Raw genomic sequence first — 27,838 nt, forward strand, 5'->3', positions numbered from 1 at the left:
TAACGAATATTGTCATAGCAGTGATGCCCAACCTAATACGACCTAATACGACCTGCGGGCCGTTTTAATTCCCGACACTCGTGTCGCGGGCCACATGACCAAAAAATATATAAATCGAAAATGACTTGAAACAAGTTTATTAGAAATTGTCAATCTAGTACTTACATTAATTAATGGGACATGTGGAGACCTTTTTTTTTTTACGCGTCAAAAACTGGCTTCATTTTTCTACTTAAAATGTGAGCAACTTTGTAGGTAGCTTTACCAGCGACTCATTTTCTTTTCTCTTGTTGGAGAGTATTCCTAGTTCGATAATCTTCAATTCGCGTCTCAAACTAAGAATGTTTTATAATCTGTTTATATTTTGCCACACTTTACAAAACAAATAAGTTGATTTATCATCCTGTTACACATGAGTGGGTCGTGCCCCAACGGTCCAACAGAATATAGGTGAATATGAACTGAGTCTCAATTTGCACATACACAAATCTGTACGTTTTCTGTATCTCTCTAAAGACTGTCACTGTTGACGTTAAGTTAAAGTGAATATCTTCAAACTCAATATAAACATAAATACTCAAACCTATTAAGAAACAAAAAAAAAGTTATTATAATGTATAGAAAATTAACACCTTGAAAGATAAAATATTCTGCTTTGAGACACAAAACGCACAGAACAGGGCCGGCCTTTGGCATTGGCAAACTAGGCAGGTACCTATGGCCTTCAATTGGTAGGGGCCTCCCACAGGACTAAAAGAAAATTATTTTTTTAGAGCAAAAAAATTACCAAACATGGATCAAATCTCAAACATAGCAGAACTCGATGGCTACTAAGTGTCTACTAATATTCAATGTTTTCTTCAAGAAAAGTTTATATCTACTTCTTAGACTACATACGTTAGAAGACCATTGTTTAGATCTACTCGTTAGACTACATACGTTAGAAGACCATTATTTCTTTCTTTTGTTGAAATGTCGAAACGTTATTTCTATAGTCTGCTGATCATGAGTTATCTACAAAGCACTATGGTGCTATTAACGCTATACGTATTGAACTTATATTTCTTGATTTCGATAGAGATACAGGAAAGGTTTTTAATTTAGTGTTTATTTTTTGGTCTTAACTTTGTGTTTTTCTTTTTCCTAACCCCCCCCCCCCCCCTTTTCCCATTCACTATGTATACGGCTTCCAATGAACTAAGGCCAGCCCTGTGCAAAATATAAATCTAATATTGTTACGATTCTCTCTCCTAATCAGGCCTTCTGTAAACACTGCTAAACACAACACAACACATCAACACATCAAGAACTCCAAATAATCTGGTGCTTTAATAAGGGTCAACTAGAACAGCCAATACGACACAATTGGCAACACAATCAACTGCTACAACGTTAGACTGTATATCTCTGTACTAAACTCATAAACTCTACTGCCTCTTCCTGGACTCGTACGTTTCACTGGAGGACTGCATCAGGACCGACTTCATGGCTGACTTACAGTCCCGGTCTCAACGCCTCCGGTCTAGAACTGCCGCTTTCTTACACACTGTGTCTCTGGTCCACGCAAGCTTATGATCAGATGACCGTAACACGGGCGTTATTCACGTGCAAAGTTCATGCCAGTACTGTCCCTTGCCTTTCAATATAGCACGCTAATCTGTATTACTGGCCTGTGTCACATATGTCAGCTGATCATACACAGTTAACCCTTTTTGAGTCGCGAATAGGGTTATAACAATACGTACATAATATACATATAACAAATTACAATCAGTCATTTTATTACGTAAATTTAGCTCCTACTTTTATAAACTATAACAATCAAGCATTAGTCACATTTCAGAGTTTTCAGATAAGTCAAAGTACATTAATCACGAAACTGTTGCTCTAGAGGACATAGGTACATATTAAAACTAAACAAGCTTATATTGATATGATATTTGATTAATAGTGAAAGTTTTATCCCCCTTTATTTATAAACAAATACATTAATTTTCATTAATATTAACTAATTAGGTATTTTTAAATTGATTAATGAGTAGTCATCGACAATGAATATATGGGCAAAATTTCAACTTGAACCGGAAGTGGGGGGAAAAATGTAAAAGAATCCACCCAGACAGACAGACAGACTGAGCTAATATAAGCTTTGTGAAAACACAGCCTAATACCCAAAAAAGACACAAAAATGAAGGAGCATTTCTTATTTCATATGCTAAGACAACCAAGTATCTACTAAACACTTGGGAACAGGGTGGAGGACACGCACTAACCTTGAGATATTTCAGTCGACAGAATGACAGAAATAAAAAATAAAAAAAAAGAACAGACTACGTTGGGCAGAGGTCACCTTGAATGTCAGATGACAGAGGACCGAAAATTGTATACAGACAAAAACCAAAAAAGGCAGGCGACTCAAAGGCAGACCACAAATGCGATGGATTGATGATGTGGAGGCAGATCTGCAACAGCTTGGGGTTAGGGCGTGGAGATGAAAGGCCAAGGAGGAACCTTAATGGAGGGATGTGTTGAAGCAGGCCAGAGCCCTCCATGGGCTGTAGCACCATTGGGATGGATGGATGGGTAGGACAAATTCATACAAGTGTTCCTTCGCTAGTACTATTATACGCACTGTGTTTGCATGGTGGCTCTGTCAGGCTGAGCCTAAGGGCTATTCTACCCTTAAGTAAAAATAGTGAAATACTCTCATACAAAGAAACACATAATACATTATAGAATTATTAATTAGAAATTGAAATTCACATGCATTTATATTACACGTAATACATTATAGAATTATTAATTAGAAATTGAAATTCAGATGCATTTTTTTTTACTCGTGGAGGCGCGGTGGCTGAGCGGAGCTTGGCTTCCGTACCGGGGGTCCTGGGTTCGAATCCTGGTGAAGACTGGGATTTTTATTTCGGGATCTTTGGGCACCTCTGAGTCCACCCAGCTTTAATGGGTACCTGACAATAGTTGGGGAAAAGTAAAGGTGGTAGGTCGTTGTGCTGGCTACATGACACCCTCGTTAACCGTGGGCCACAGAAACAGCTGATCTTTACATCATCTGCCCTATAGACCACAAGGTCTGAAAGCGGAACTTTACTTTTTTTTATATATTACACGTAGACTAATCTACATTAAATACAATATAATAAACATTATAATTATTACTGACAGTATGATGGAATTCTTTTTTCCTTTTAAGGGTACGTCTTTAATTTTTATGGAAAATTTGTTAAAGTGTTTAATCATTGTGTTCATAGTTAAATACTGTGTTTAAACAAGTACCAATTTATGAAATGAAAAAAACAACAGCAAAAGTAGATGTAAAGTTATTCAAAATATATTTTTTTAAAAAGATAATTACTTACAGATACACACTTGTGCAAATAATTTGACACATTGTGTTTATAAGATATCTTATCTTATACATTACAGACGTTACTTCAAAAAAAAAGAAGATAATTATGTCCTACGTATTTCCTGTGTAAATCTAGTCATACATGTTAATCAATGACTCAAACTTTGCTAAGTCGCTGGTTTTCCTGGCTGACTCAGGCAACCCATTCCATTTTCTAATGGCACTATTAAGAAAGGGGCACTTGTATACATTTGTTCCAACATAAGAAATTAGAAATTGTTAGAAAAAAATGTTTCAACAAAACCTTTATGATTTGCTAAATAATTAGTTCATTAAATGGAACTATACATTTATTGCTAGTAACATGGTAACAATCTATAATTAAAATACAAAAAAAAAAAAAAAAAGGTTTTCGAGAAATAATTACTCTCGTAACAAGTAATTTGTTCTTCGTTTCCTTACCACGGCTGTGTGGATAGCTCTACCTATTGTCGGTACCACACTTACCACTGTCGATATTGGTAGGCCAACAATGGGGATGAATGCTAAACCAAGGCCGGCACCTGACATGATCCAAGAAGTCGTTGTCCAGCCTATCCACATATCATTGTCTTCTTTTTTGAACTCAAGAAACATTTTTAAGTCTTTGATATCATCCAATAGATTGTCCAGCCCACCGACCTTTACATTTTCCTCGTTGACAGTAGTGCTTAATTGATCCAGTCGATTGGAGATAGCTTTCAACTTACATACACTGGTGGGGATTGTGGTTTTCTTTAAAGTATTGCGTAACTCTTCAATCTGGGGAGCTAACGAAATTTTAACCTTTACTTGCATAGCTTTCAATAGTTTCTTTTTGACTATGTCTAATCTTGTCTCTAAGCTTATAAGATCTGAATCGGATTGGATACAGGCTAAAAGAGTTGTATAATTTGACTCACAATCAAGTAGGTTATCAAAGTTATTGTTCTTGATGATATTGTCTACATTTTCTATTAGTTCGTCAATATCCTTATCACTATGTCGAATTTTAATTTCTTTTAGAATGTCGGATTTGAGCTTCGTTAGCTGTTCACGAAATTCTTCAAAAAGTCGCGGTTCATTGTCGTGATAAAAAATGGTTCTTGGGTCATCTTCTTGGTTCAAGTCGTCTACAAGTTGGTCTAATTTTATGAGCACATCTTCGAATATATTTGGTTGTCTCGATGACTTAGAAACAGAAAGATGCAAGTCAAAAAGTGACTGTACATTCTGCCGATACATGATTTGACGTTTCGGAAATAGTGTATCTAGAATAAATCTATGATGTTGTTTTCTCAGAAGGGCAAATTGAGTTTTTGTGTAACCTTGATCTAGATCGTTCACTAAATCAATGATATATTTCCTTTGTTGGTTAACTTCTGCTGAATCTTTACATATGTTATTAAATAGAAGACATCTATATTGAACTAATGAAAACAATTGACCCAGGTCTTCCGTTTGCTCTGCCATCCAGTCTTTGAACTGTTTGTCTTGCTGGTCATTTAAAGCAAACATGTCGCCGTGGGTCATGACAATAACACAAGATTTGCACAAATTTTCTTCACCAAACATTTGCTTTAGAATATCAACAGTTGTTTTATTTTCTTCAGTGAAACGGTCGCCGTACTTCATAACAATAACGACCGCCATTTTGCCTTCGTCTGGACATTTGCTGACCGCTTCTTTCATTTCGTTGCAAGTTTTTATCTTGATTGCTTCCAGGTCCAAACCAGTGTGCATCACTCCAGGTGTGTCAACAACAGTTAGAGTGTATCCATCTACAGTAGCACTTTGGACTTGAATTAGAGTCGTTTCTGATTGAGACCTATCACTGTGTGCGAACACATTCTGACCTAGGACTGAGTTTCCCATGGAGCTTTTTCCACATCCTGTTTTTCCCACCAACAAAAAAGACAGACTCTGCTTTTCAAATGTAGACATTTTTATTTGTCTGTCGAGAAAAAAAAATACGTCTTACTTATAAATAAAAAAAATAAAAAAAAATACAATAAAACATAATTAAAGAAAAATTTTAAATGCTGTTAAAATTTGTATGGTAGCTGTCTAGACTCTAGAGCTAACCATTTGTACTTACATAAACGCCAAACAGAATTGAGAAAATAGAGTGATAGGCTACATAAATGTGGGGGCTTAAAACACTTTAGAAAATTGAAATTTTAAGGAAAGCACATCCAATATCAATCAATCTGTAGTACTGTAATCAAATTTAAATGAGTCTTATCTTATATATTACAGACGTTACTTCGAAAAAAAAAAGAAGATAATTACGCCCTCAAAGATCTAAAACAAACGGAGGAGCAGGCATACTAATTGAATGGTCAAATGGAGAAGGACTAGAAAGGTCAATTGCAACTGGAGATCTCTCAGACAGCCATAGAGCAGAAAGGCAAGCACTGGAACTAGCAGCTACCACACTAATAAACTACCCATGTACACCAAACAGTCTTACTGACCGATACCAAAACAGTTCTTTAAAGCCTAAAAAAAATCTCGAATACTTCTTATATAAAGCAACTCAGGACAGCTCTTGTAAACCTTAACATCAACAGAAAAGAAACTTCTTCAATGGATTCCAGCACATGTTGAACTAGAAGGCAATGAAAAAGCAGACATACTGACCAACTGACCATAATGATAGAGAGTAGAATAAATGAGAATTAGACCAGGTCACATCCAAATTACAAGAAAAAAGGACGCCTATTATAAAACTATCTCGACTTGAACAGGTCACATCCCAATTACAAGAAAAAAGGACGCCTATTATAAAGCTCGACATGACCAGCTCACATCCCAATTACAAGAAAAAACGACGCCTATTATAAAGCGCGACATGACCAGTGTATAATGTTTCGACTCAGAACCGGACACAACAGAATGAGACAACAAATGTTCCGGAAGCTTAAAGTCGGGACGAGCGACACCTGCCCTAGAGGAGCATCACCAGAGAATGTCCTTCAAAGCTGCATACTATATCAAGAGACCAGAACAAGACTCTGGCCTCAAAAACCTTCCTATAAAACAAAAGCTATACGGAGATATGCCTGAACTGGAAACCGTTCGAGGTCATCTCATATACAGGATTAGGATCTGAACTCTCCGACATGTAAAATGAGAAAAAAGAAACGTCCTACGGATTTTATGTGTCAATCTGGTCATGCATAGTAATCGGTAACTTAAACTCACATTGGTTTTCCTGTGGTATCGTTTACAATTGTAAATGAATCTGTGGTACTGCAAGTCAATATATTTTCACTGTTATAATAAAACAGTGTTCATAAATAATAATAAAAAATGATTAACAGAATATACTAGCTCAATTAAGAATAATTAATGTTTTCATTGAAAGGAAATGTCAATGCAACATTGGCTTGTTTGTATAATAAATGTCCCTGTGTACTTCGTTTTCGGACCCCCGTGTCCACGCTCCACTGGCTTCCAGTGAAAGCGAGAATCGATTACAAGGTCGCCACACTTTGTCATCAGTGTATGTATAACAATGAGATGCCCTTGTACCTTAGCGAACTGATTGCTCCATATGTCCCACAGAGAGCTCTGCGCTCAATGGACTCAACATTTTTAGTGGTGACATGTTTCTCCCTCAAAAGCTACGGTCTGCGGGCTTTTTCAGTGCACGGACCAAAGGTTTGGAACTCACTCCCCATTGATCTTAGACAATATGCAACACCACTTTTAAGAAGAACATTAAGACCTATCTGTTTAAAACTTTTTTAGATTAATTGTCATAACAACTATCATGTTTGTGTTTGTAATGTTATTACAGCGCCTTGAGCCTACACTTTGTTTGTTAACAGCACTTTATAATACAATTATTATTATTATTATTATTAATATATATATATATATTTATAAGGTTCCCCTTTTAGACTCTGCAATCTATGTGGCACATGATGTAAAAGTTATCTGTTTATGTGGCGGTTAATGAGGGTGTCATGTGGCCAGCACAACGACCAACCGCCTTTACTTTTTCCTAACTAATGTCAGGTACCCATTAGAGCTGGGTGGACTCAGAGGCGCCCGAAGATCCCGAAATAAATAAAACCCAGTCTTCACCAGGAATCGAAGCTGGTACTACGGAAGCCAAACCCTATACCGCCGCGCCCCCGTTTTTATATTTTGGCGTAATAGCTTCTATTATGTAACAAAAGGCGTGTATAGTAAGTCTTATTTAGTTCTTTCAAGAGGAATCTCCAAATACGAGGCCAAGTTTTTTTTTTTCCATTTTGCATCTGTGTTTATTTTTTAAGTACTGAATTACCTTTCTATAGTTCTATAGTGTGCTTATGCTAGAGGTGTGTACACTTCTATTGACATTTGTTTGAGATTTTAAAATGTAAATTGACATAAGAACCCAACTAGTGCGTTTTTTAATCGTTAATAATTTTTTGTAATCTTTCTCTCGTGTTTTCATCTCTCTCTCTCATGTTTATTTTGTTGCTTTCACACAATCTTCTCTATATGGCGACCGTTTCTCTATTTCTCAATTCATCTACTTTATCTGATAGAAGAACACTTTTTTTTTTCTCTCTCTCTCTCTCCCTAATCTTCTTCCCCTCTCTGACTACATCTTTCTCTCACTCTCTCTTCCTATCTCTCTCTCTACATCTCTCTGTCTCTTTCTATGTCTCTGTCTTACTCTCTATCTTTTTCAATCTCTCTCTTTCTCTCTCTGTCTCTCTCTCTCTCTTCCTCTCGCTGTCTCTCTTCCTCTCTCTTCATCTCTCTCTGTCTCTCTCTTTTTCTATCTCTCTTCTCCTCTCTCTGTCTCTCTTCCTCTCTCTTCCTCTCTCTGTCTCTCTCTCTTTTTTTATCTCTCTCTTGCTCTCTCTGTCTCTTTCTCTCGCTTCCTCTCTCTGTCTCTTTCTTTTCTATCTATCTCTTTCTCTCTCTCTTCATTTCTTTGTCTTCATGTCTGTCACATTCTCTTTCTCTCTTTCTTTATGTTGGTTCAGTAACGAATCCTCACGTTTTAACTTAGATGACTTTTACTCCCCCCCCCTTTCTTTCTCCACCCCCTGTTTCTCTCTCTGCCCCACTCTATCTCTCCCCACCCCCAACGCGTCTCTCTCCTCCCCATGTCTCTCTCCCTCCCCTCTGTCTCTCCATTTATTTCCCCCTCTATTTCAGCGGCTTTGGGTGGAGCAAGTCCTGTACTGGAAAACAAATATGAATCAATTGTAAAGATCAACTCTTGGAGAAAGGCAGCGCGGTATTTATCCTTTCAATTTCAAATTGCCACATAATCCCGAGAAGTGAAATGTGTCCTCTGCTAGTCTGCATACCGTGAACAGAGGGATGTAGTCTGTGGGGAACGAACTGGTTATATATGTTAACTAGTATAACAGATAAACCACAATTCTATTGCCTTTAAACAGTTCTACTTCTCTTTGTCTTTCATCAGTCTATATATATATATATATGTACTAGTCGACCCACGGCGTAGCATACACCGCTATTTTGCAGGGCCGGCTTTTGGCCACTGCAACCTATTCAACCGCATTGGGCCCCGCACTTTCATAGAACCCGCGCTAATTCTAGGTGTAAATTATTAAATTAAACAATTTTATAACTTATAACAGATTTCCAGCTCCCGCCTGATTATCAGGGGCTCCTGAAAGTGAAAAATATACACAAAAAAGTCCTGGAAATCTCTGGAAATTATTAAAATCTTTTGAAAACTCGTATAAATCTCCTGAAATATATAGACAAAAATTGTCTTTTTGGGGTATCATTCACTATGGAAAACGCCAATCCTACTCGCGATACAAAAAAAAACAAACGGCACTATGTGATTGTGGAATCTGGTGAAAGAAGCTTCTCGCGCCTCAAACTAATAAAGCATTAGTTGAGGTCAACAATTCTCATAGATAGATTGAAACATTTGGCAATTTTGCTATTGAGCGTAATCTATGTAGGAAATACAATTTTTATGATATACTGTATGACTTCGCTATACGCAAGGCTCGTAATGCAATTCTGTACGTAGTTAAGAATTAATAAAAAATGTATAGACGAATTTATTTTCTAATACACACTCTTAATTTTTACTTATTATCCGTATCTCTATCCAAACTTGGCCCCGCGAAATCCTTTTCGCATAGGGCCCCACAGTGGTTAAGTACGGCCCTGCTATTTAGTGACGGGTGAATACAGAGTAGATTACTTGTTCTTCTCCCCCCCCCCCCCCCGACTTTTTTTCGCGCTAAAACTACGTGGGGTAGATATAAAGAAGAGTGATCTTTCCATGACTTCTAGGTCACAACGGATAAGTCCGGCCCTGCTATTTTGTGACGGCTGAATACTACTTGTTCTCTTCCCCCCTATTTTTTTTTTTCGTTGGGTAACTCTAGTCCGACTTGCAGAAATTAAAGTGTGATTGTATATAAGTTATAATGGTTTAATTTAATAATTTACACCTAGAATTAACGCGTGGCCTATAAAAGTGTGCGGCCCACTGCGGCCTTTGCTCCATAATGGACATTCGCTAGCAAGATTATATTATAACATAATATATTCTGCTGGAGGCTGGTGTGGGCATAAATTACCATTACAGAGCTAGGGTGTGTCGGACAATTATCCCGCATGGGAGACGACCGCATGCTAACGGCGATTTTCTTTTGTAAGCATAAAGGAGAACGGCTTAACAGAGTTGCCCCCTTCTAAGCGATATAGAGATTAACTCAGGTGCCATTTTGCGCTCGATCGCAATTTATTTTTTCATTTTATTTGACTGATTCAAGCAAACAATTTTATGTTCTAAAAGGCATCAGAAGTTGTATTGCTAGAGAAAGTTGTTTTCATGCTAGTGATAGCCTTTTTAGAAACATCTGAAAGGGGAAAAGATGTTTTTAGTTTTGTGTCGTTTGACTGTCCTTCAGTCCGTCCGACCCGTTTAGATCTCGTAAACTAGAAAAGGTAGTGAAAATGCGACGTCACAATATTTTAGACCATTCAAAGTTCTGATGCAACGGCTACTTTTTTTCTTTTCTGAAAGCGAAAAAATTTAATTTTTTAAATTAAGTATGCAAGCAGTTTTTTCATAAAAATACACCATTTTTACAACTATTCACTATTAAAAGTAACCAACACTATTTCGTAAGGGAGATATCCGTTTACCATATTTTGAACACATTTATGCTAACTGTTTTAGATTTTTTGTCAAATTTTTTATTATAATCGTATTACAAAGTTAAACAACTTTTTTCATACTAACTACTACATTTAAAAAAGAAATGTTTACTTCTATTTTAAAGAGAAAAAATCTATTTATTATGCACATAAGTGGAAAATAATGTAAAACAACAATTAATAAGTAGTTTTTCATATTATTGCGTGAACTGCAGTGTTCATACTAATAAATGGAACTCTTGTCTAAAGGATTTAAACATTTTTTGTTTGTTTACGGAAATGTTTTTTTTTCTTGAGGCTTTGAATTCGACATTGAACCTTTTCAAAACAATTAGACCAATTAGATAATCATTATAAGACATCAGCTAGGCCAGGTTCACATCTAACTTCACATTCACTTTCACCTGGACCGTTGGGGCACCACACAGGATCTGTCAACCTTCTTTCTCCATTCTTCTGTCATTTGCCTTTGATATAATTTCATTCTGATATTCTTTCTAAAAATATAAAAACCTGCCTTTTTAACTGCCTGGGTGGACCACTTCGGGGACCCATTTTGAGCTTGTGTTCCCACACAAACTGCCTTTGTCACCTTGTTTATTCCTGATTTTTCTAATGTGTATCACCCGGACTTTGTAAGAGGTCTCCAGGTACTAGCCATTGGCTTCAATTTATTAATATACTAAAATATGAGGATACAGCTAGGTATGGGAAGTCTCATACAATAAACTTAACTCGAAGACCACCATTTTAAAATAATATTATCATTATTTAAAAAACATCAATTAAGACAAAAATTTAACATTGTTCATCATAAACAATCATCGAAATAAGAAAACAAAAAATTAACTAATGAAACTTACATAGAACAGGAAAGTATGTTTTAAAAAATTACCCGCTCATTTGGCGGCTGATATTTCCTATATTTTAAAGTTTCGACAGAAATGTCAGTCTATTGAAGGAAAATGAAAAGAAAAATCTAAAAACCTAACCCTCTTGCGCAATTCAATCTTAAGTGGAATTTTCAGGATAAAAAAACACGTATTTCTGAGATATAAAACCTTTACAATATAAAAATGTACCAAAGAACGTGGCCGTTTAAGAAATAAAAAAATCACAAACAGTCCGGGCTTCGTTTTGATAAAATATCACACGTTACACCTCATCCATAAAGGGAAATTTTTACGATTCTACAAGGCTCTTCAGCGTATCTCCATGTGAGGTGAGAGAATTCTTATTCAATCAAATAGTAAATGTGTTTGACGTGTTTTGTAGTGACGGTTTCATTACCTAGCCTTGGGTTAATTTACTAAATTTGTTTGTAAGCTTGACTAGAGTGTCTAGACTCTAGGTAAGTAGATGATTGGTGTTACTTTGATTTCTTAAATAACAACTACAATAATAATTATTATAAGATAAGTGTATTGGTCCTTGTCACGAACCGCTGTGTGCCCACACCCGTTTGTGTGTGCGTAGCAGAATGACACAAGTCCACTATGGGCCTGGCTAAGGAATGTTGACCCAACTGACCCCTTACCCGTCATCATGGCCTCTGGCCTCAGTTATTGAGGAATGTTTTTTTTTTAATTGTTATTTCAATTTTTATTCTTATTTAATTATTTATGTTTCTAATCTATTTTATTTTATTAAATTAGACTTAGTTTATTATTGGGAAGGGAAATAAACACCTGTATATTTTTCCCTTTTTATTTTACTGTCACGTGATCAGGTGACCTGGTCTTGAACGAGGCAGGGTGACCTGGGTACTGTGGGGACAAAGCGGAACTTGGGGTGGGTTTTGTAGAGCGGACGGTCGCATTCCTCACTTCTTCTTGTTATTCATAATATTTTCAACTAAAATTCTTGTTTTAAGAATAGCCTACTATATTTAAATCGAAAGTGTACAGTCATTTTGGACATCTTTAGTTGTTATCAGTTTCATTGATGTATCTATATTTAAAACGTTGTGGATGACTCAAAATTCTATTTCAATAAAGTTATACGCTACGTGTCTTTAACTATTATTCTGGTGTTCAATGTTATATGTGAGTTGTAGACACAAACACCTAAATCGCGACAGGGCTGAAGCAATGAAATACACAATTCCAGTGTCAACAATCGGGCCTCCAGAATAGCCCTAGACAATGACCAGTTGAAGCAGGCGCCAGCACACTGCTAGCGTCTTGTGACAGCCCTAACAAATGGAAATTTCGGTTTGACGACAATTGTCCACCTCATAACCAATAACAATATAGATGCAAACATGAACAATATTTACATTGTAAAGCCACACAGTCTAACACGCCCTCACAAACACACGACAAGCTCTTTATATATTGGGCTTCTATGTACTTCTGTGTACTTCAATGTACTTCTATGTACCTCTATGTACTGCTGTGCACTTCAATGTACTTCTATGTACCTCTATGTACTTCTGTGCACTTCAATGTACTTCTATGTACCTCTATGTACTTCTGTGCACTTCAATGTACTTCTATGTACCTCTATGTACTTCTGTGCACTTCAATGTACTTCTATGTACCTCTATGTACTTCTGTGCACTTCAATGTACTTCTATGTACCTCTATGTACTTCTGTGCTGCACTTTAATGTACTTCTATGTACCTCTATGTAGTTCTCTGTGATAAGAAGTGACCGTCCAGCACCCACTCTGAAAGTGGGAGAAATGATGGTTCAAATCTTTCTGTTCTAAATTATAAGATAAAATGTATGTAGTTTGTGTCACTGTTTGATAGGCCAGTGACATAAATAGTTGTGATGCACGGAATACACTATCTGTGGATGCTTAGGAATACTTTGGATGTTTCACGTAGGGTAACAAGCTTCCAAATTTGAATTGTAGGCAAGAAATCTCGTTCTGGAGTTGACCCCGTGGTTAGAGAATCAGTAGTAGCCAGGTTTTTTAACTGTATGGATGTCTATTGTAGTTTGTTCAATATTGATGACCAAGTTGTGAACTTAGAATATTTCTTTGGATATAAATTAATTGGTAAAACATAATATGCATTTCTTGATGCCTGAAGTTGCCAATTTAGTGTGAACTATTTTATTATGATGGTTAAATATTTCGTTTGCTATGATGGAGTTTATTTCTATATATATATATATATATATATATATATGTGTGTGTTGTGGTCTTATTACTCAGTAGATCTAGTAGACAGTTGATTCAAGCCAATGGAAGTTACGGATGAAAAAAAGATTAACAAATGAAAAAAGAATTCATCCACCCCTTCCCATTCCCGCCCCATCTCAATTCACTTGTCATTTGATACAAACTATTAACTTCTAAATTAAAGTAAACAAAAAAAAAGAAAGCTCATATAAGTGAAAGAACTGTACATTTATAGTTGGCCTCCTTCAGTCGTAGAACGACTATGGTTCATCTAGCCAGGAAAACCAGTGACTTGGCAGATATTAAGTCATTGGTTAACATGCATGACTGAATACATGACGCGTAGAACGTAATCATCTTCTTTTTTGAAGTAACGATGGTAGGACCGTCCATTCTTTTATGTTGTCCTCCCAATACTTTCTCTGTCTGCCTCTTTTTTCCTGGTGTTGTTCCCTGAAGGCATGTTTCTGCGAGCCCCGCAGATCTTGTAATATGGCCATAGGTGAGGTCCGATCGCTGCAGTAACTTTGTAATTTTCCATTGTCGCCCAGAGTGCCCCCTGCCATACTCAATCGAAAGCTTTCTTGAAATCAATAAAGACATGGAAAAGATGCTAAAGGCGGATCTTTAAAAAAAACAATGAGGAGGTGCTACGACGAGCATGGTGCAAGGACATCCGCTTTGTTATCAGCAGCAGACGCCTTGGCTGGCTTGGGTACGTTCGAAGAATGCCAGTAGGTTGAGTTCCACAAGACATTATTTATGGCGATCTAACAGATGGCAGGAGAGCCGCTAATCGCCCACTTTTACGGTTTACGGATGTATGCGAATGGAGAGAGAGCATAAAGGAAGGGTCTCGGATTGCAGATGCCATACACAACAGCAGTAGAAAGTAGGGTGAGAATGCAACGGTGCCCACTGATTACATGTGTCCAACATGTGACCGCAGCTGTATATCAAGGTTTGGCCTCTTTAATCACATAAGAACTTGCAAAAGGAAAAGATTGTCTATAGAGACTTAAAATGCCACAGACATCACAAGGTGGATATTCCAGAAGAAAGTTGAGGAACAAATGAGGTGCTCTGTGGGAACGTCAGGACAGGAATGTGTCTGAGAAACAGCGGAGGACATTCCTCGTGGAAAAAGCTGCCATTCCTAAGGTAAATGTAGATTGACATGGAACAATGACTTTGTGGAAGTGGTTACAGAGGCAGCACCAGTGAATTATTAAAAGAGAGTAGGAGATCAGACGCTGAAGGCTACTGTAGAGTATTGTTAATGTTTTTTGTGGTAACAATGGTGTTGTGAACTATATATGATACACTTGATAAAAAAACAACTACGCCAAAGCCAAAAAGCCGATTCCTGGGTGACTTTATTACACCACTCCGTTATCACACTTGATACATGCCATTACAACAGTAACTCTCTTCTCAAGAAGAACACCTAAGTTACTAAAGCAACAATGTCAACTTGATCAGAGGAGTCAAACAAATATATGTTATGATAATTTTTTGGCTTATCAAATATTAAAAATCCAGAACGCAAACTTAGATCAATAAGATCTTCATCTGTACAGACACCACACATGAATTTCCAAAAGCTTTAATACTTTTATAGACATTAGCGTATTTATTAAATACAACCCATACCGTAGCACCTGTTACAACAAATTTTCAAAAGATGTCGAATAGCCATTTGAACCGCAAAGGGGTCCACAAGTTAACATTTAATTTTTATTATAACTGAAATAAAAAGAAAACAGGTTTCGGCTAATATACTTTGTAAGAGACCATGAAAAAATAAAGGTTTCGCCGATAAGCAACAAAGAGCCTATCGAATTTTACCATATAGTAGTAGGTATTGTATGTAGGACAAGTTTTTGTTCAGGGGTTATAAGAATGTATGGTATTGGAGTTTGAAGCTATAGAAGTTTACAAAGAAGGAGAAAGGGTTTCGACAACACGAAATATTACCTGGTAACAATTTAACTAGGGTAGCCTTTCGTTCAACCTAGTTCACCGTCAATTCTATTGAACTGAACCCATCGACATCAATACTGAGTTTCTAAAGAGACGTTTCTGTTTATGGATGTTGGCAGTCATGTTTAAACATTCCTCCATGCGATTAATTTCATTCAAGCAGTGTTTCTCAAACTGTGTTCCGCTCCGCAGAACCCTAGTGTTCCGCGAGGTCTCAGTAGGTGTTCCAGGAACTACTGGAATAATTAGCTAGTAGGCCACTACGTAAATTAATCTCTCTAAAAAAATAGGCAAAGTGTTCTACTAAATACTCAGAATGTACGAAGTGTTCCTCTAAGGTAAAAGTTTCAGAAACACTGCATTAATGTATAGCAAATGTTTTATTTCCTTATTAGATTCTTCACCTACTCCGCCAATAAATTTTAAATTTGCCATTTATATGATATTTCTTCAAGTAAAAAAAGTAAAGTTTACTTTTCAGACCATGTGGTCTTTAGGGCGGGTAATGTTAACGTCACCTGTTTCCTTGGCCAACGGTTAACGATCAGTGTGTGGCTATAGCACAGCAACTAACCGCCTTTATTTTCCCCACCTAAATTCAGGTACCCATAAGAGTTAGGTAGACTCAAGTGCGCCCTAGAAATGCCGACATTCAAAATTCCAGTCTTCACAGAGATTTGAACCAAGGACTTCAGGTTTGGAAGCCAGGTGCCTAACCACTCAGCCCATTTGCAGCCGATATTAATTTGATCTCCTAAAATCTTTGATGAATTTTTGTTTTATACTTAAATATTCTGAGAAATATTTTTCAGTTATAAAATTTATTTTTATTAATTTTTTTTTTTTGACATCATGCTTTTCTTTTCTTGTTTTTATTTATTTTTAAAAGTCTGCGTTTTTGTTTCCAGAATGAATTGCAAGTCAAAGCACCACACCTATATCTGTGTAGGTAGAACCGGCACTGGAAAAAGCTCAATTTGCAATAGGATTCTTGGCAAAAATATCTTTTTAGTATCTGATTCTGGAAAGTCCGTAACGTCTGCACCAGAGTTGGCAAGGTCCATTAATCTCGGTTATACTTTCACTGTAGTTGATACCCCCGGCGTAATGGACACTTCTGTGAACAGTAATCAGGCCAAAAAGAAAAGCTGTGACGAGATGATTCAAGCGATGGTTCAATGCCCAGAAGAAGGCAAACGAGCTCTTCTGTTAGTCCTGAAATACGGAGATCGATTTACTGAAGAGACCAGAAAGTGTGTGGACATCATTGAGACAATATTTGGAGATCGATGCCTGGAAAAATGTTGCATTGTTGTCTTTACTCATGGAGAATCTTTTGATTTAAACAATGAGGAAAGAAACATTTCATTTGAAGATTGGTGCCGCAGTCAAGAGGAAGGCTTAAAGCTTTTATTGCAAAGATGTGAATACAGGTGTTTATTGTTTCGAAATAAAACTAAAGACTCAGAAGTCAGCAGACGACAGATTGAAAGCCTGATCCAAATGACAAATAAACTTGATGAAAGTTATACTCAAGAGAAATTCGACGAAGCTAGAAAGAAACATAAAAGACTAGCTTTGGAATCTAAATTACCATCACTTTTGAAAGATTATGACACAGAAATGAACGAATTACAAGAAAAGGCTAATAGGAATTTAGTTCAATGCCCAAGTTTGCAGGAACTCATTTCTTTAGAAAAGTGCATCAACAATATTATATTAAAACTTCAAATAGAAGATGATGGAATCTATTACAGCCAAGGTGAATTTAGCTTATTCCACCAGCCAATGCTTAGGGCCAAAGAAATGTTGAAACAAATTCATATGCAAGAAATTCACACTGTTAAAGAAAAAATGACAACAACTATAATGAGGCTTAAAATGCAAATACAAGACTGCAACGGAGTTAGCGCCATAGAATATTTCGAGGACATTATACAAGATTTCTTCGCAAAATTTTCAGAGTTCGGTCTAATTATAGACAACGATAATATATCCATTGATGATAGAAACAATGTCCTAAACTGGCATAGCGAAGATCTTTTACTTTTCGGCAATGTCTGTGTCTTAATTCATGAGCTTTACACGTCCATTACTGATAAAAGAAATGCCTTAATTTTGAAATCTTATAAGGAAGAACTTAAAGGAAAAATCAAAATCCTCGAAAAAAGACTTATAGCCATTCCAGAAGCGGAGATCAAAAGTGAGAAAGCCATTAAAATCAGAGATGAAGCCAAAGAGCTTCTGGAGACTATTGATCCGAATCAGGAGAAGCTGGAGAAATTGCGTGCAAGACTCAGGGAACTTGATGAAGATGCAGCGCAGAAAGTTGATCAATGCAAGAAAAACAAGCGTGAATTAGCGATTAATTTAGTCGCGTCCACATTAACAGATGCACTGGGTGTTGCTGGACATGCGGCAAGTTTCGTTTGTCATCCCGTTGCAAAAATTGTCAGCAGAGCAGCTCCAGTCACAGCAACGGCTGCAAGGACAGTTTTCGACGTAATAAAACGGAAACTAAGGTCATGATGTCTCTCTACACAATCTATGATTGAAATATAAAATATAAACGATACTCTCTAATATAAATTGTATATTTGTATACTCTACTTCAAAAAATAATAATACAATTGTTTCAAAAGATTTTATATAGACATGCAACAATACTATACCTATGTAGACAAACTTACGTAGTTTTAATTACGGCTTGTATTTTTGGTCCTAAGATTAAGAAGTATTTAATTTGGCTAACCAGTCCTAGCTGTAAACTACAAATTTTTTTAGTTACATATAGATCAGCGGTTCTCAACCTGTGGGTCGCGACCCTTTGTGGGTCGATTGGCGATTTGCCAGGGGTCGCCTAAGACCATCAAAAATAAGGATTGTTATTGTCTATTCTTCTATTGCTGTATGTGTGCGTATGGGAGGGGGGGGGTCGCGGCAGACTGGGATATTGTAAAAAAGGGGTCGCCGAGCTTAAAAGGTTGAGAACCGCTGATATAGATGAAAACGTTGTCTTCCGGTACTGATTTGAGTTCTCTTTTCACTGTCTACGATTGTCTTAGCCTGTAGATTTTCATTTGATCTTATAATCTGTATCGCGGCCTTCCAAAAAGAAAATAGTTTGTAGTTATTATGAAAAAACTGTAGTTGTTTTTTTAAACACATGAGTATTTTATTCACTAAATTATATATATATAAGCGTATACGTGTAATTAAGTTTAGATAGTATGTTAGTTTTGGTAGATAAATATACTGAGTATTGTTGTTTTTTTAAGAGACGGTAAAAGTAGTGACGTAGTCAGACGGATGAATGACGTTGCAAAATAGGCGTACATAGAGAACAAGATGGCTAAAGCTAAGAGATGGTTGAATAGTGGTAGAGACGGGTAAGTAACGGTGGATAGGGAGACAAGACAAGCACCCCCATTTGTGAATAAATGCATCATTTGAAGTACTTTGAAGTTTTGATCAAGTCTATCTTGTTAATTGTAATGTTTTCGGATACTTTGGAATAGTTAATGAAATAGTACTGGATTTGAACAACACACAAGATCCTAGCCAAGTCAGACAGAACATTAAGACATTTTAAAGAACTAAAAAGAAGGCTTTTTTTTTCTTTTACATCAGGCCTGTTAACATTAACTGATATAAGAAATCATATACAATAATAAAATAATTCAATATATTTATTATTTCACTATTAAACAATTATATTACAGTGACATGGGTCAATCATACAAATAATTCTACATACTTCCGTGATGACATAAGAAGTATTTGTTCATACTCTATTTTAAGGTGTTTCAACCATAACACAACACGTCTACCTGCTAGTTTCATACATACACTGATTAGATGCATGCAATTGCTTGACCAGGTTTTTTTTTTTTTTTTTGCTTAAACAAAAACTTTTAATTTACAAACATTTCATCGCCTCCATAAAAAGTAGAAAGATATCTGTCTTCAGCATATTTTCTTGGATGTGAAATTGGTCTTAGATTCTTATTTTTAAATGTTTTAGGTGTGTGTCCACAGATGTATACAGATGTAAGAGTGTACCGCAAGTGGTTAGAAGATATAAATCTAATAATTATTTACATAACTCTGAATAAAAAAAAAAAAAAAAGTACAGTATAATCCTACATTGAATATTTTCTATTACTTTTAACAAACTATTAGATAATTACTGTTGGCCTGAGAGCGTAGTAGAATAATGTAAGTAGGAAACACAATACTTAGAAATGTTGACCATGTCGAAATCAGATAAAGAAGCTTAGAAAAGAAAATCAAAATGAGAGGAAAACATAAAGGGCAGCAAAAAGTAGATCAACTTGAGTTGAATACGCAAGCAAAACATTTTTTTTAAAGTCTATCTTAAGGGGAAGAACTCAGTCCTTAAAACTATATCTACCAAAAATGTTCAAGTTATTTCCCTTATTCGATATCAAACAAAGTAATAAATTGCCAATGTTTAATTGACTTTATTGATTCATATTTTGTTTGTTACAATAAAAAATTGTTTAAAGTATCAACTTGAAATTGTCTAATTGATTACTTATTTTAATATTCATGCTTTGTGTATGTCAATGAATAATTGTGCATTCGAGAAATATCGTTTACTTACACTATTATACAAGACAGACAGACAAAGTGAGTTGATATATGCTTGGTAAAAAGAGAGCGGGAAGAGATAAAAGAGAGAGTGTGATGGAAAAATATGATTAACGATAGACCAGCCTACAAGACTGGTAAGGTAGTGGAATATTCTGCGTTTGCGTGATGTAGCTAAAACTTAAACATTTACTTCGTATTTTAAATGTTTGTAACTCATTAATAGTTGGGACATTTAATCTTTACAGATGTTTTAAAACGTCAGGTTTCATTCAGTCCGAGTTAAAAAAAAAAAAGTGCTAAAATACATTTACCTAAGTACTATGAATTGAAAAAAATAATAATTTCAGGCTGCGCCAATGATGTGGATTCATCTATTTTAGTAGTTGGTTTAACACACCAAAATTCATTTAACTAAATGTAATTTGAAGTGCTGATCTAGAATGAAGTATCTGCTTTACGTACACTGCACAACTGAAACTTGATAGCCCTCAAGGACAATGTTCTGGCATCCTATCAAATACACTGTTGAAAGACAGAATCAAAACGCAAGTCTCCGTGACAGTGGCAGCGTATACGTTCTCAAAGGTACCACTTAATTTCCCTGACAAATGAAAATGAACTAACAGGTTCTTAAGAAATCTTCATAAATTTTGTTCTCATATCCAGCAAAAAAAAAATTCACTTTCAGGTTTTGGAAACATTTAGTTATCGATTCTTTTTAAGAGGTAAGGAAAAAATTTGTATTTGTTTATTTTTTTATTCTCTGTCATTAATAATATCCTTATTATGATTTGTTAAATCGTGTGTATATAATATTGTAAGATATGCGATAAAATGTACTACAGTGACTTGTTAAGGAGATTGGTGTAACTAAACTTCTGGCTTGAAGTAAAAAAAAAATATCATATTAGTTTTAAAAAATTAGTATTTAGATGTAATTACAAAGGCAAGTGTTTCTATTGTGACATATAGAAAATAAGGATAACACTATGTCTATGTATTTATAATGTGTTTTAAAGGCGGTAGAAATCTTTTTGAATGCCAGAAATAGTTTCATGTTAAGAGACAATACAATAACAAAACATTAGTCACGACATAAGACCTAGTAACGATCTAGTGGTCTAACTAAACTAATCTAAACTGTCCACAGGTTCCGAAGTCGCCGGTCAGTGTTCAACCTTAACGATTGGTCTCGGCTGGTTGGACCCAGACCATTCATTATAGAAGGCCTCAGCACTGACGTGGCACACACCTGTGACGTAATAACGAGCTATAGCTGCTAACAGATTATGACGTTGCAGATCAGTGATCAGGCCTTATATAACGTTGGGTCTCGGTTGAGCTCTGTTAGAACGGAAATAACTAGCAAAATATAAAAAAAATTAAAAAAGCTTATTTAATGAGAAGAACCAAATGTTTGCTGCCATATCTCTCAATACTGCATTTTTAACTCCCTTTTATCGACGTATAAAAATTATGAATTACCACTAATTGTTGAAATAATATTCTTTTTTTTTCACTGATTCATGTATTACTCTGAGGGGGACAATTGTTTTGACTGGTTTAAAACCTCCCGACTACGGAATTAACCAAAGGATAAAAAGGTTACTGACAATACATGTGAACCAGAGGCGTAGTAAGGGGAGGGGGCACACGAAGCGTATATTTCTATGTGAGGTTCATGGAAAATGGGGGGGCTGCGCCTATAAATGTACCTTGCCCCGTTAAACGATTTCCTCACTACGCCTCAGGTTAGAACAGCTTGAAAAAAAAAACTACATACAAAAAGAAAGATGTTGGCTTGTGTCCAAATAAGAAGAGGTATATTCCAGGGTGAATCCAAGCTTATAAATAAGCTATATTATTGAAGGTTAAACTAAAAGCTACATGCCGACAAAAACTATAGCGATGATATCGGGTTAGCTTTCAGCGCTGATAAGTGTCACATTGTAATGGCACGATGAGGAATTAGTTATTTGTTTCGGCAATAGGGGGGAAGTTTTGACTTAGTGACGAGGACGTGATAGTTTTTAAAAAAGACAGAACGAAATAGAAGTCGACACAAACAAGACACTTTTCTTAACAACGTAGAAATGAAAGCCATTTTATAACCGGCTAGAAGTAGGTGACATTCGACAGTTCCCTTCATGATTGTTAAACTTGTTTGATGCTTAACACCAGAGTCGACTACCTCTATTTCTTTTTCTTCGTTCTCATTGTTATGTTGGAGTGTTCAGATGACTAGATAAATATATGAGATGAACTGCGCAGTGGTTTCCAAATCAGAGAGCTCTCCATATAGTTTTATTTCTATTGGTATGTTTTGGGACCAGTGTCTACAACGGGCCTCTTGGTAAAGAGATCAGTTTTGAAAGACATGGTCAGTGTTCTCTGGTGACACTCCACATGGACAGATTTCACTGGTTCCAATTTTGAGCTTCCGGTAATATATTGTCTCATTCTGTTGTGTCCGGTCCTGAGTTGAAAGATTAGACGTTGATCTTGTCGGGATAGCTTATAATAGGCATCAACTTTCTTGTGATTTGGATGAGAGCTTGTCCGTTTCTCATTTATTTTATTCACGATTAGTTTCTTTATTTTTTCTGGATAGAGTGCAATGGTTTATTGTGAGTTTGTTCTATATAATCTGGTATCCATTGAAAAACAGTTTTTATGCTGTTGTTGTTGGTCTTTGTACCTCTATTGATTGTTTTGGCCTTTCGCCGGTGTTATCTGTTCCTGCAGTTCTTTCAGTGTTACCTCTATTAGGGTTTATTGTTATTGAACACCGCGAAAGCGCTTAACAACATAAGAAGCGCAAAAATATGTGTAAACAAGGTAGTAGGCTACTGAAATATCGTTTCGAAACAAAGAGGAATAAAAACTTACCATTCTTGATGATTTTTATGCAAATTAGCAAAACCGTCACAATAAACACTTAAAACTTTAATTTTTTGAGTCATAAAGGGGAATAGCAGTGTTCGGTATTATAATTTCACAAATAGGAAAATACTAACAAAATTACTTAGTCGGCAGACTATGAATAAAGGAATGAGGTGAAATGGACGAATGGAGTTATTGATGAATGACCAGTCTCCCATTCCTTGGTCTCGTGCGCTTGATTGGGGCCTTGGATTAATTGTTTAGTTTTACAAAGAAAGAGGCTTTTAAAAGACGAAATTAGCTAGCTACAAATTATCATGATGTCGCATTTTCAACAGTTTTCCGGTAGTTGTTTTTTTTATTAGAATTAAATATGATAAAGAGACGGAGAGGAATGGAGAAAGACGGTCGATGAGTCTTGCATGGTGCCCCAACGATCCAATAGACTAAAGAATAGGTAAAGGTAAAGATAAAAGGTAAAAAAAATAGAAAAGCCGAACGGGCCGAGAAATGTCTTTAAAAACAAAATTACTTCTGTTTCGTAGCTCGCTGCGCATGCGCTTGTCTATGACTTTGTGTTCAAATGCTTCCGTTTATGTTTTAGTAAAAAATATTTAGCTGCAAAAAATGTTACAATTCATTTTAAAATAATTTACTCTTTTTTTATTTCAGAATGAATAACAAGGTTAAGGCCTACACATATATTTGTCTTGGTAAAACCGGCTCTGGGAAAAGCTCTTCGTGTAATATGATTCTTGGCGAAAATAAATTCTTTGTGTCAGACTGTGGAATGTCAGTCACGTCTGCTTCAAAAGTGGACAAGTCCACTAAACAAGGTTATATTTTCACTGTAGTTGACACCCCCTGTGTTATGGACTATGCCTTGACCAGCGATCGTGTCCAGAAGAAAAGTTGGGATGAAATGATTCAATGCATAAATCACTCCCCAGAGGAGAGCAAATCAGCTTTTCTGTTAGTCCTGAAATACGGAGATCGATTTACCGAAGAGACCAGAAAGTGTGTGGACATCATAGAGACAATATTTGGAGATCAATGCCTGGAAAAATCTTGTATCGTTGTCTTCACTCATGGGGAAGTTTTTGATATAAACAATGAGGAAACAAATATTTCCTTTGAAAATTGGTGCCGGAGTCAACATGGAGACCTAGGGCTTCTATTACAAAGATGTGAACACAGGTGCATATTATTTCGAAATAAAAATAGAGACTCAGAAGTCAGCAGACAACAGATTGAAAGGCTCATCCAAATGACAGACAAACTTGATGAAAGTTATACACAAGAGAAATTCGACCACGCTAGAAAGAAACATAAAAGACTACATTTAGACTCTAAATTACCAGAACTGTTAAAAGAATATGACTCTCAACTGAATGAATTACAAGATAAAGTAAATACTAATTTACTTCATAATCAATGCGTGCAAGATCTAATTTACTTGGAAAAAGAAGTCAATAAAATTGTTTCAAAACTACAATCAGAAGATGAGGGGATTTATTACATTGACGGTGAATTGAGTTTATTTCATCAGCAAATATCAAGAGTCAAACAGCTGTTAAAACAAATTCATCTTCAAAAAGTTTACAAGATTAAAGATGAATTGACAAGATCTATTGTGACGTTTCTGTCAAAAGTACGTCATTGCGAGATAGTAAGTGCACTTGATCAACTCGAGGGATGTGTATCACAAGTGTTCGCAAAATATTTAGATTTCGGACTTGTTATTGAAGTTGTTGATAAAGTAAATGTAACATTAGGTGTTGATGAAAAGGTCATGGACTGGGAAAAAGAAGATGTCCTCATTTTTGACGATGCTATAATCTTGATAGAAGAACTCAATAAATCAATAATGGAGAAAAGAAAAGGTTTGACTGTTGACGTCAAGTTGGAAGACTTTAAAAAGAAAATAGAATCTCTCGAAAAAAAGCTTAAAGCCATTTCCGCGTCGGAGACAAACAGCGAAGTAGCCATACTGATCAGAGATAAAGCAAAAGACCTTTTGGTGACGGTTGACCAGAATCAGTGTTTTGAGGAATTGCGAGAGAGAGTCTTGGAGCTCCAAGACGAGGCCGTGATGAAGGTTGAGCAATGCAAGAAAAACAACCGTGACGTCATTCTTGATGCTGGGGTGTCCACAGTAACTGGTGCGATGGGTGTCGCTGGTCAGGTAGCAGAAGTGAGTGATCATTCCGTAGCGAGAATTTTTAACAAAGCCATGCCAGGGGCAATAACAACGACTAAATCATTTTTCGACATTGTTAAACGGAAACTGACTTGATGTACATTCTATTTTTAAAACACAATGAGGAATATAAAATACTGTATACACATTAAACGTTAGCTAAAACAGTTGGATTTCTTTGGACAATAACACAGCAGCCTTTTTTAAAATAAACCTTTTTAGTATATTATTATTATAGCTTTTATATTGCGCTACTTTCATGCTTATAGTATGCTCAGAGCGCTTTTGGTCGAATCGTACGCGACATACAGTGGGAATGAAGAGGGGGTATCTAGGAGTTGGTTTTCCGTGCTGCCTTTAGGCGCTCAGTAAACACAACTCTGCCCGAGTCGGGTGTCGAACCTCGAGCCCCCTTCTAGGTAGCCAAGTCAAGCCAAGTTCAAGCGCACTTGGCCTCTCGATCACGCTTCCCATTTCGTGACCAATTATTATGATAATTAATAGTCTATGTGAGTTACCTAAGATTGTTCTAGATACCATTACATTACAATAGTGTGAAAGGGATAATATGCAATTTTAATGTGATGTTACAAAGCTTATATCAACTCACTCTGTTTGTCTTTCTGTATGGTAAAAAGTTAGTCCCCGTTATTTTCATCCACACCCAATCTCGGATTGGTTAAGTAATTATTTTTGCTATGTATCTTAAACAAGGGAAATAAACCACACTTGACAGATGTGGCGATAAAAGGTGAATTGGTCCTCTTGAGAACTCTTGAGGTCTGAGTAAATTTTTTTTAAGCATTTAAAAATGTAAATGTAAACATTCACCAAGATACCCCCTTCTTACCGTCCCGAAGGCGGCTCAAAGGTCCTTGTTGGTTGGTAGGAAATGTTTGGTAAAAATTGATCAGTCTTTTTTAAATATATTTTAAGCACATCAAACTTGGATATGACTTTACATGTCAAAAGACCGTTTTGTTTTTACATTTCCAAGCAATGAAAACGAGGCCGATGTGCCAATTTCATATTCTATGTAACTACTAAATAACATAACTATAATTCCGAAAATTAATCAAGAACTCATCCTCTTTATGTTTCTAGTGTGTCAAAAATATGTTTTGGCGACTCTTTGTCCTGTATTCCCACCTACATTAACTATTTTATAAAAAATATATTTAAAAATTTGTGTTCTTTTTTTATATCAGGATTTAGAATGATGTTTGTATTGCATTATGTGGCTGAGGGGTAAAACGCGTGGCTTTCGAACCGAGATTTAGAGGGGCGCCCCTGAATCCACCAAAGCTCTAACAGGTACCTGACATTAGTTGTAAAGGCGATGTAGTTGTTTGCTTTTGAACTATGTCACGAATGATAATATCTTCACGTTCGAAGATCAGGTAGAAAGTGTGGCATTTCAAGTGGCAAGGCAGACCCAGTGTAACTCACAAATATTCCCACATCCAACGAAGACAAAGATATTGCCTGCTAGATGTCAGTACTATCCTTTATTAGCTATTGATCTGGTTAAAAAACAAATTGAATAATTTGAAAAAAAAAGAGATAATCAGGATAAGATTGTACTTTGTTATCAAATCTTTAGAAGTATTGGCCTTACATCTGATTTTCTATTTTTAGTAGATATTTTTGTTCTAGTCTTCGATTCCAGATATTAAGAATATAATATACATTGATGTAAAAAATTACATTGAGAATTGTTGAAAATACAAAGTCAAAGGATATTACTAATTTTAATGTTAAAGTTCCGATACATTGATGAAAGAAACTACGAGACGGTGTGGCCAGGTCGCCAAGTAGACTGAGTGTCAACCTGTTCAGGCATTGCGGACATATAAATTGCAAACAAACTTGCTATAATAAACTTGCATAAACCAACTTCATAATTTCCACTGATGTGTTGAGAGTCGATTAGCACGTCACCGATGTCAAGGTAATTTCATGGTTGAAAGAACAGCGATAAAAAAGCGGGGTTCGCGAGGTCGCTCTAGAGGGTAAGTTGGTGCAAGTTTAACAACGCTATGTCACGCGACACGTTACTTGCTGGTGTAAAGAATGTTTAAGCCTATTAGTGTCATACGTGGAGACGCGGTGGCTGAGCGGTAAAGCGCTTGCTTCCAAACTGAGGGTCCTTGGTTCGAATCCTGTTGAAGACGGATTTTTATTTTCGGGATCCACTTTATCAGAGGTCTCTGAAATTAATTGGGGTTGAGCTGACCACATGACACCTTCGTAGGCCACAGGAAACAGAGGACCATAACACCTATCTACCCTATAGATAGCAAAATCTGAAAGAGAAATTTAGATTCATATGTGTGTATGGTTTAAAACTGTTTCCTAACATATGACAATAAAAAGTTCTTTTCATGCTCAGTGTTTACGATATGCAATCTAGGCCTACCATATGACACAACTGCCTTGTTATTTTATAGACATACATAACAAG

General features: G+C 36.2%; 3 protein-coding genes across 4 annotated transcripts; 2 read left to right on the forward strand and 1 right to left on the reverse strand.

Annotated features, from left to right (window-relative positions):
* Nucleotides 1-1,314: 1,314 nt before the first annotated feature.
* Nucleotides 1,315-11,677, reverse strand: LOC129928307 (uncharacterized). The gene is made up of 2 exons (XM_056042119.1): nt 11,419-11,677; nt 1,315-5,339 (listed from the first exon to the last, which is right to left on the reverse strand). Exon 2 carries the CDS (start codon nt 5,327-5,329, stop codon nt 3,791-3,793), a length of 1,539 nt encoding a protein of 512 aa, XP_055898094.1. The 5' UTR covers nt 5,330-5,339; nt 11,419-11,677; the 3' UTR covers nt 1,315-3,790.
* Nucleotides 11,632-20,373, forward strand: LOC129928306 (uncharacterized). Of its 2 annotated transcripts, none has more exons than XM_056042117.1 (2): nt 11,632-11,777; nt 16,583-20,373. In XM_056042117.1, exon 2 carries the CDS (start codon nt 16,584-16,586, stop codon nt 18,201-18,203), a length of 1,620 nt encoding a protein of 539 aa, XP_055898092.1. In that variant the 5' UTR covers nt 11,632-11,777; nt 16,583; the 3' UTR covers nt 18,204-20,373. The 2 variants fall into 2 exon arrangements, with proteins under 2 accessions (XP_055898092.1, XP_055898093.1); XM_056042118.1 differs by having other exon boundaries at nt 11,766-11,906.
* Nucleotides 20,374-20,830: 457 nt separating this feature from the next.
* LOC129928422 (GTPase IMAP family member 7-like) lies at nt 20,831-27,838 on the forward strand. The gene is made up of 2 exons (XM_056042701.1): nt 20,831-21,016; nt 23,847-27,838. The coding sequence occupies exon 2, from the start codon at nt 23,848-23,850 to the stop codon at nt 25,468-25,470; it is 1,623 nt and encodes a 540-aa protein (XP_055898676.1). The 5' UTR covers nt 20,831-21,016; nt 23,847; the 3' UTR covers nt 25,471-27,838.

This window comes from Biomphalaria glabrata, chromosome 9, assembly GCF_947242115.1.
Source record: "Biomphalaria glabrata chromosome 9, xgBioGlab47.1, whole genome shotgun sequence".
Lineage (NCBI taxonomy): Eukaryota > Metazoa > Mollusca > Gastropoda > Planorbidae > Biomphalaria > Biomphalaria glabrata.

Bases quoted from the DNA above. Each gene is read 5' to 3' on its own strand.
- LOC129928307 (XM_056042119.1), bottom strand. From the start codon at position 5,329: ATGTCTACATTTGAAAAGCAGAGTCTGTCTTTTTTGTTGGTGGGAAAA.
- LOC129928306 (XM_056042117.1), top strand. From the start codon at position 16,584: ATGAATTGCAAGTCAAAGCACCACACCTATATCTGTGTAGGTAGAACC.
- LOC129928422 (XM_056042701.1), top strand. From the start codon at position 23,848: ATGAATAACAAGGTTAAGGCCTACACATATATTTGTCTTGGTAAAACC.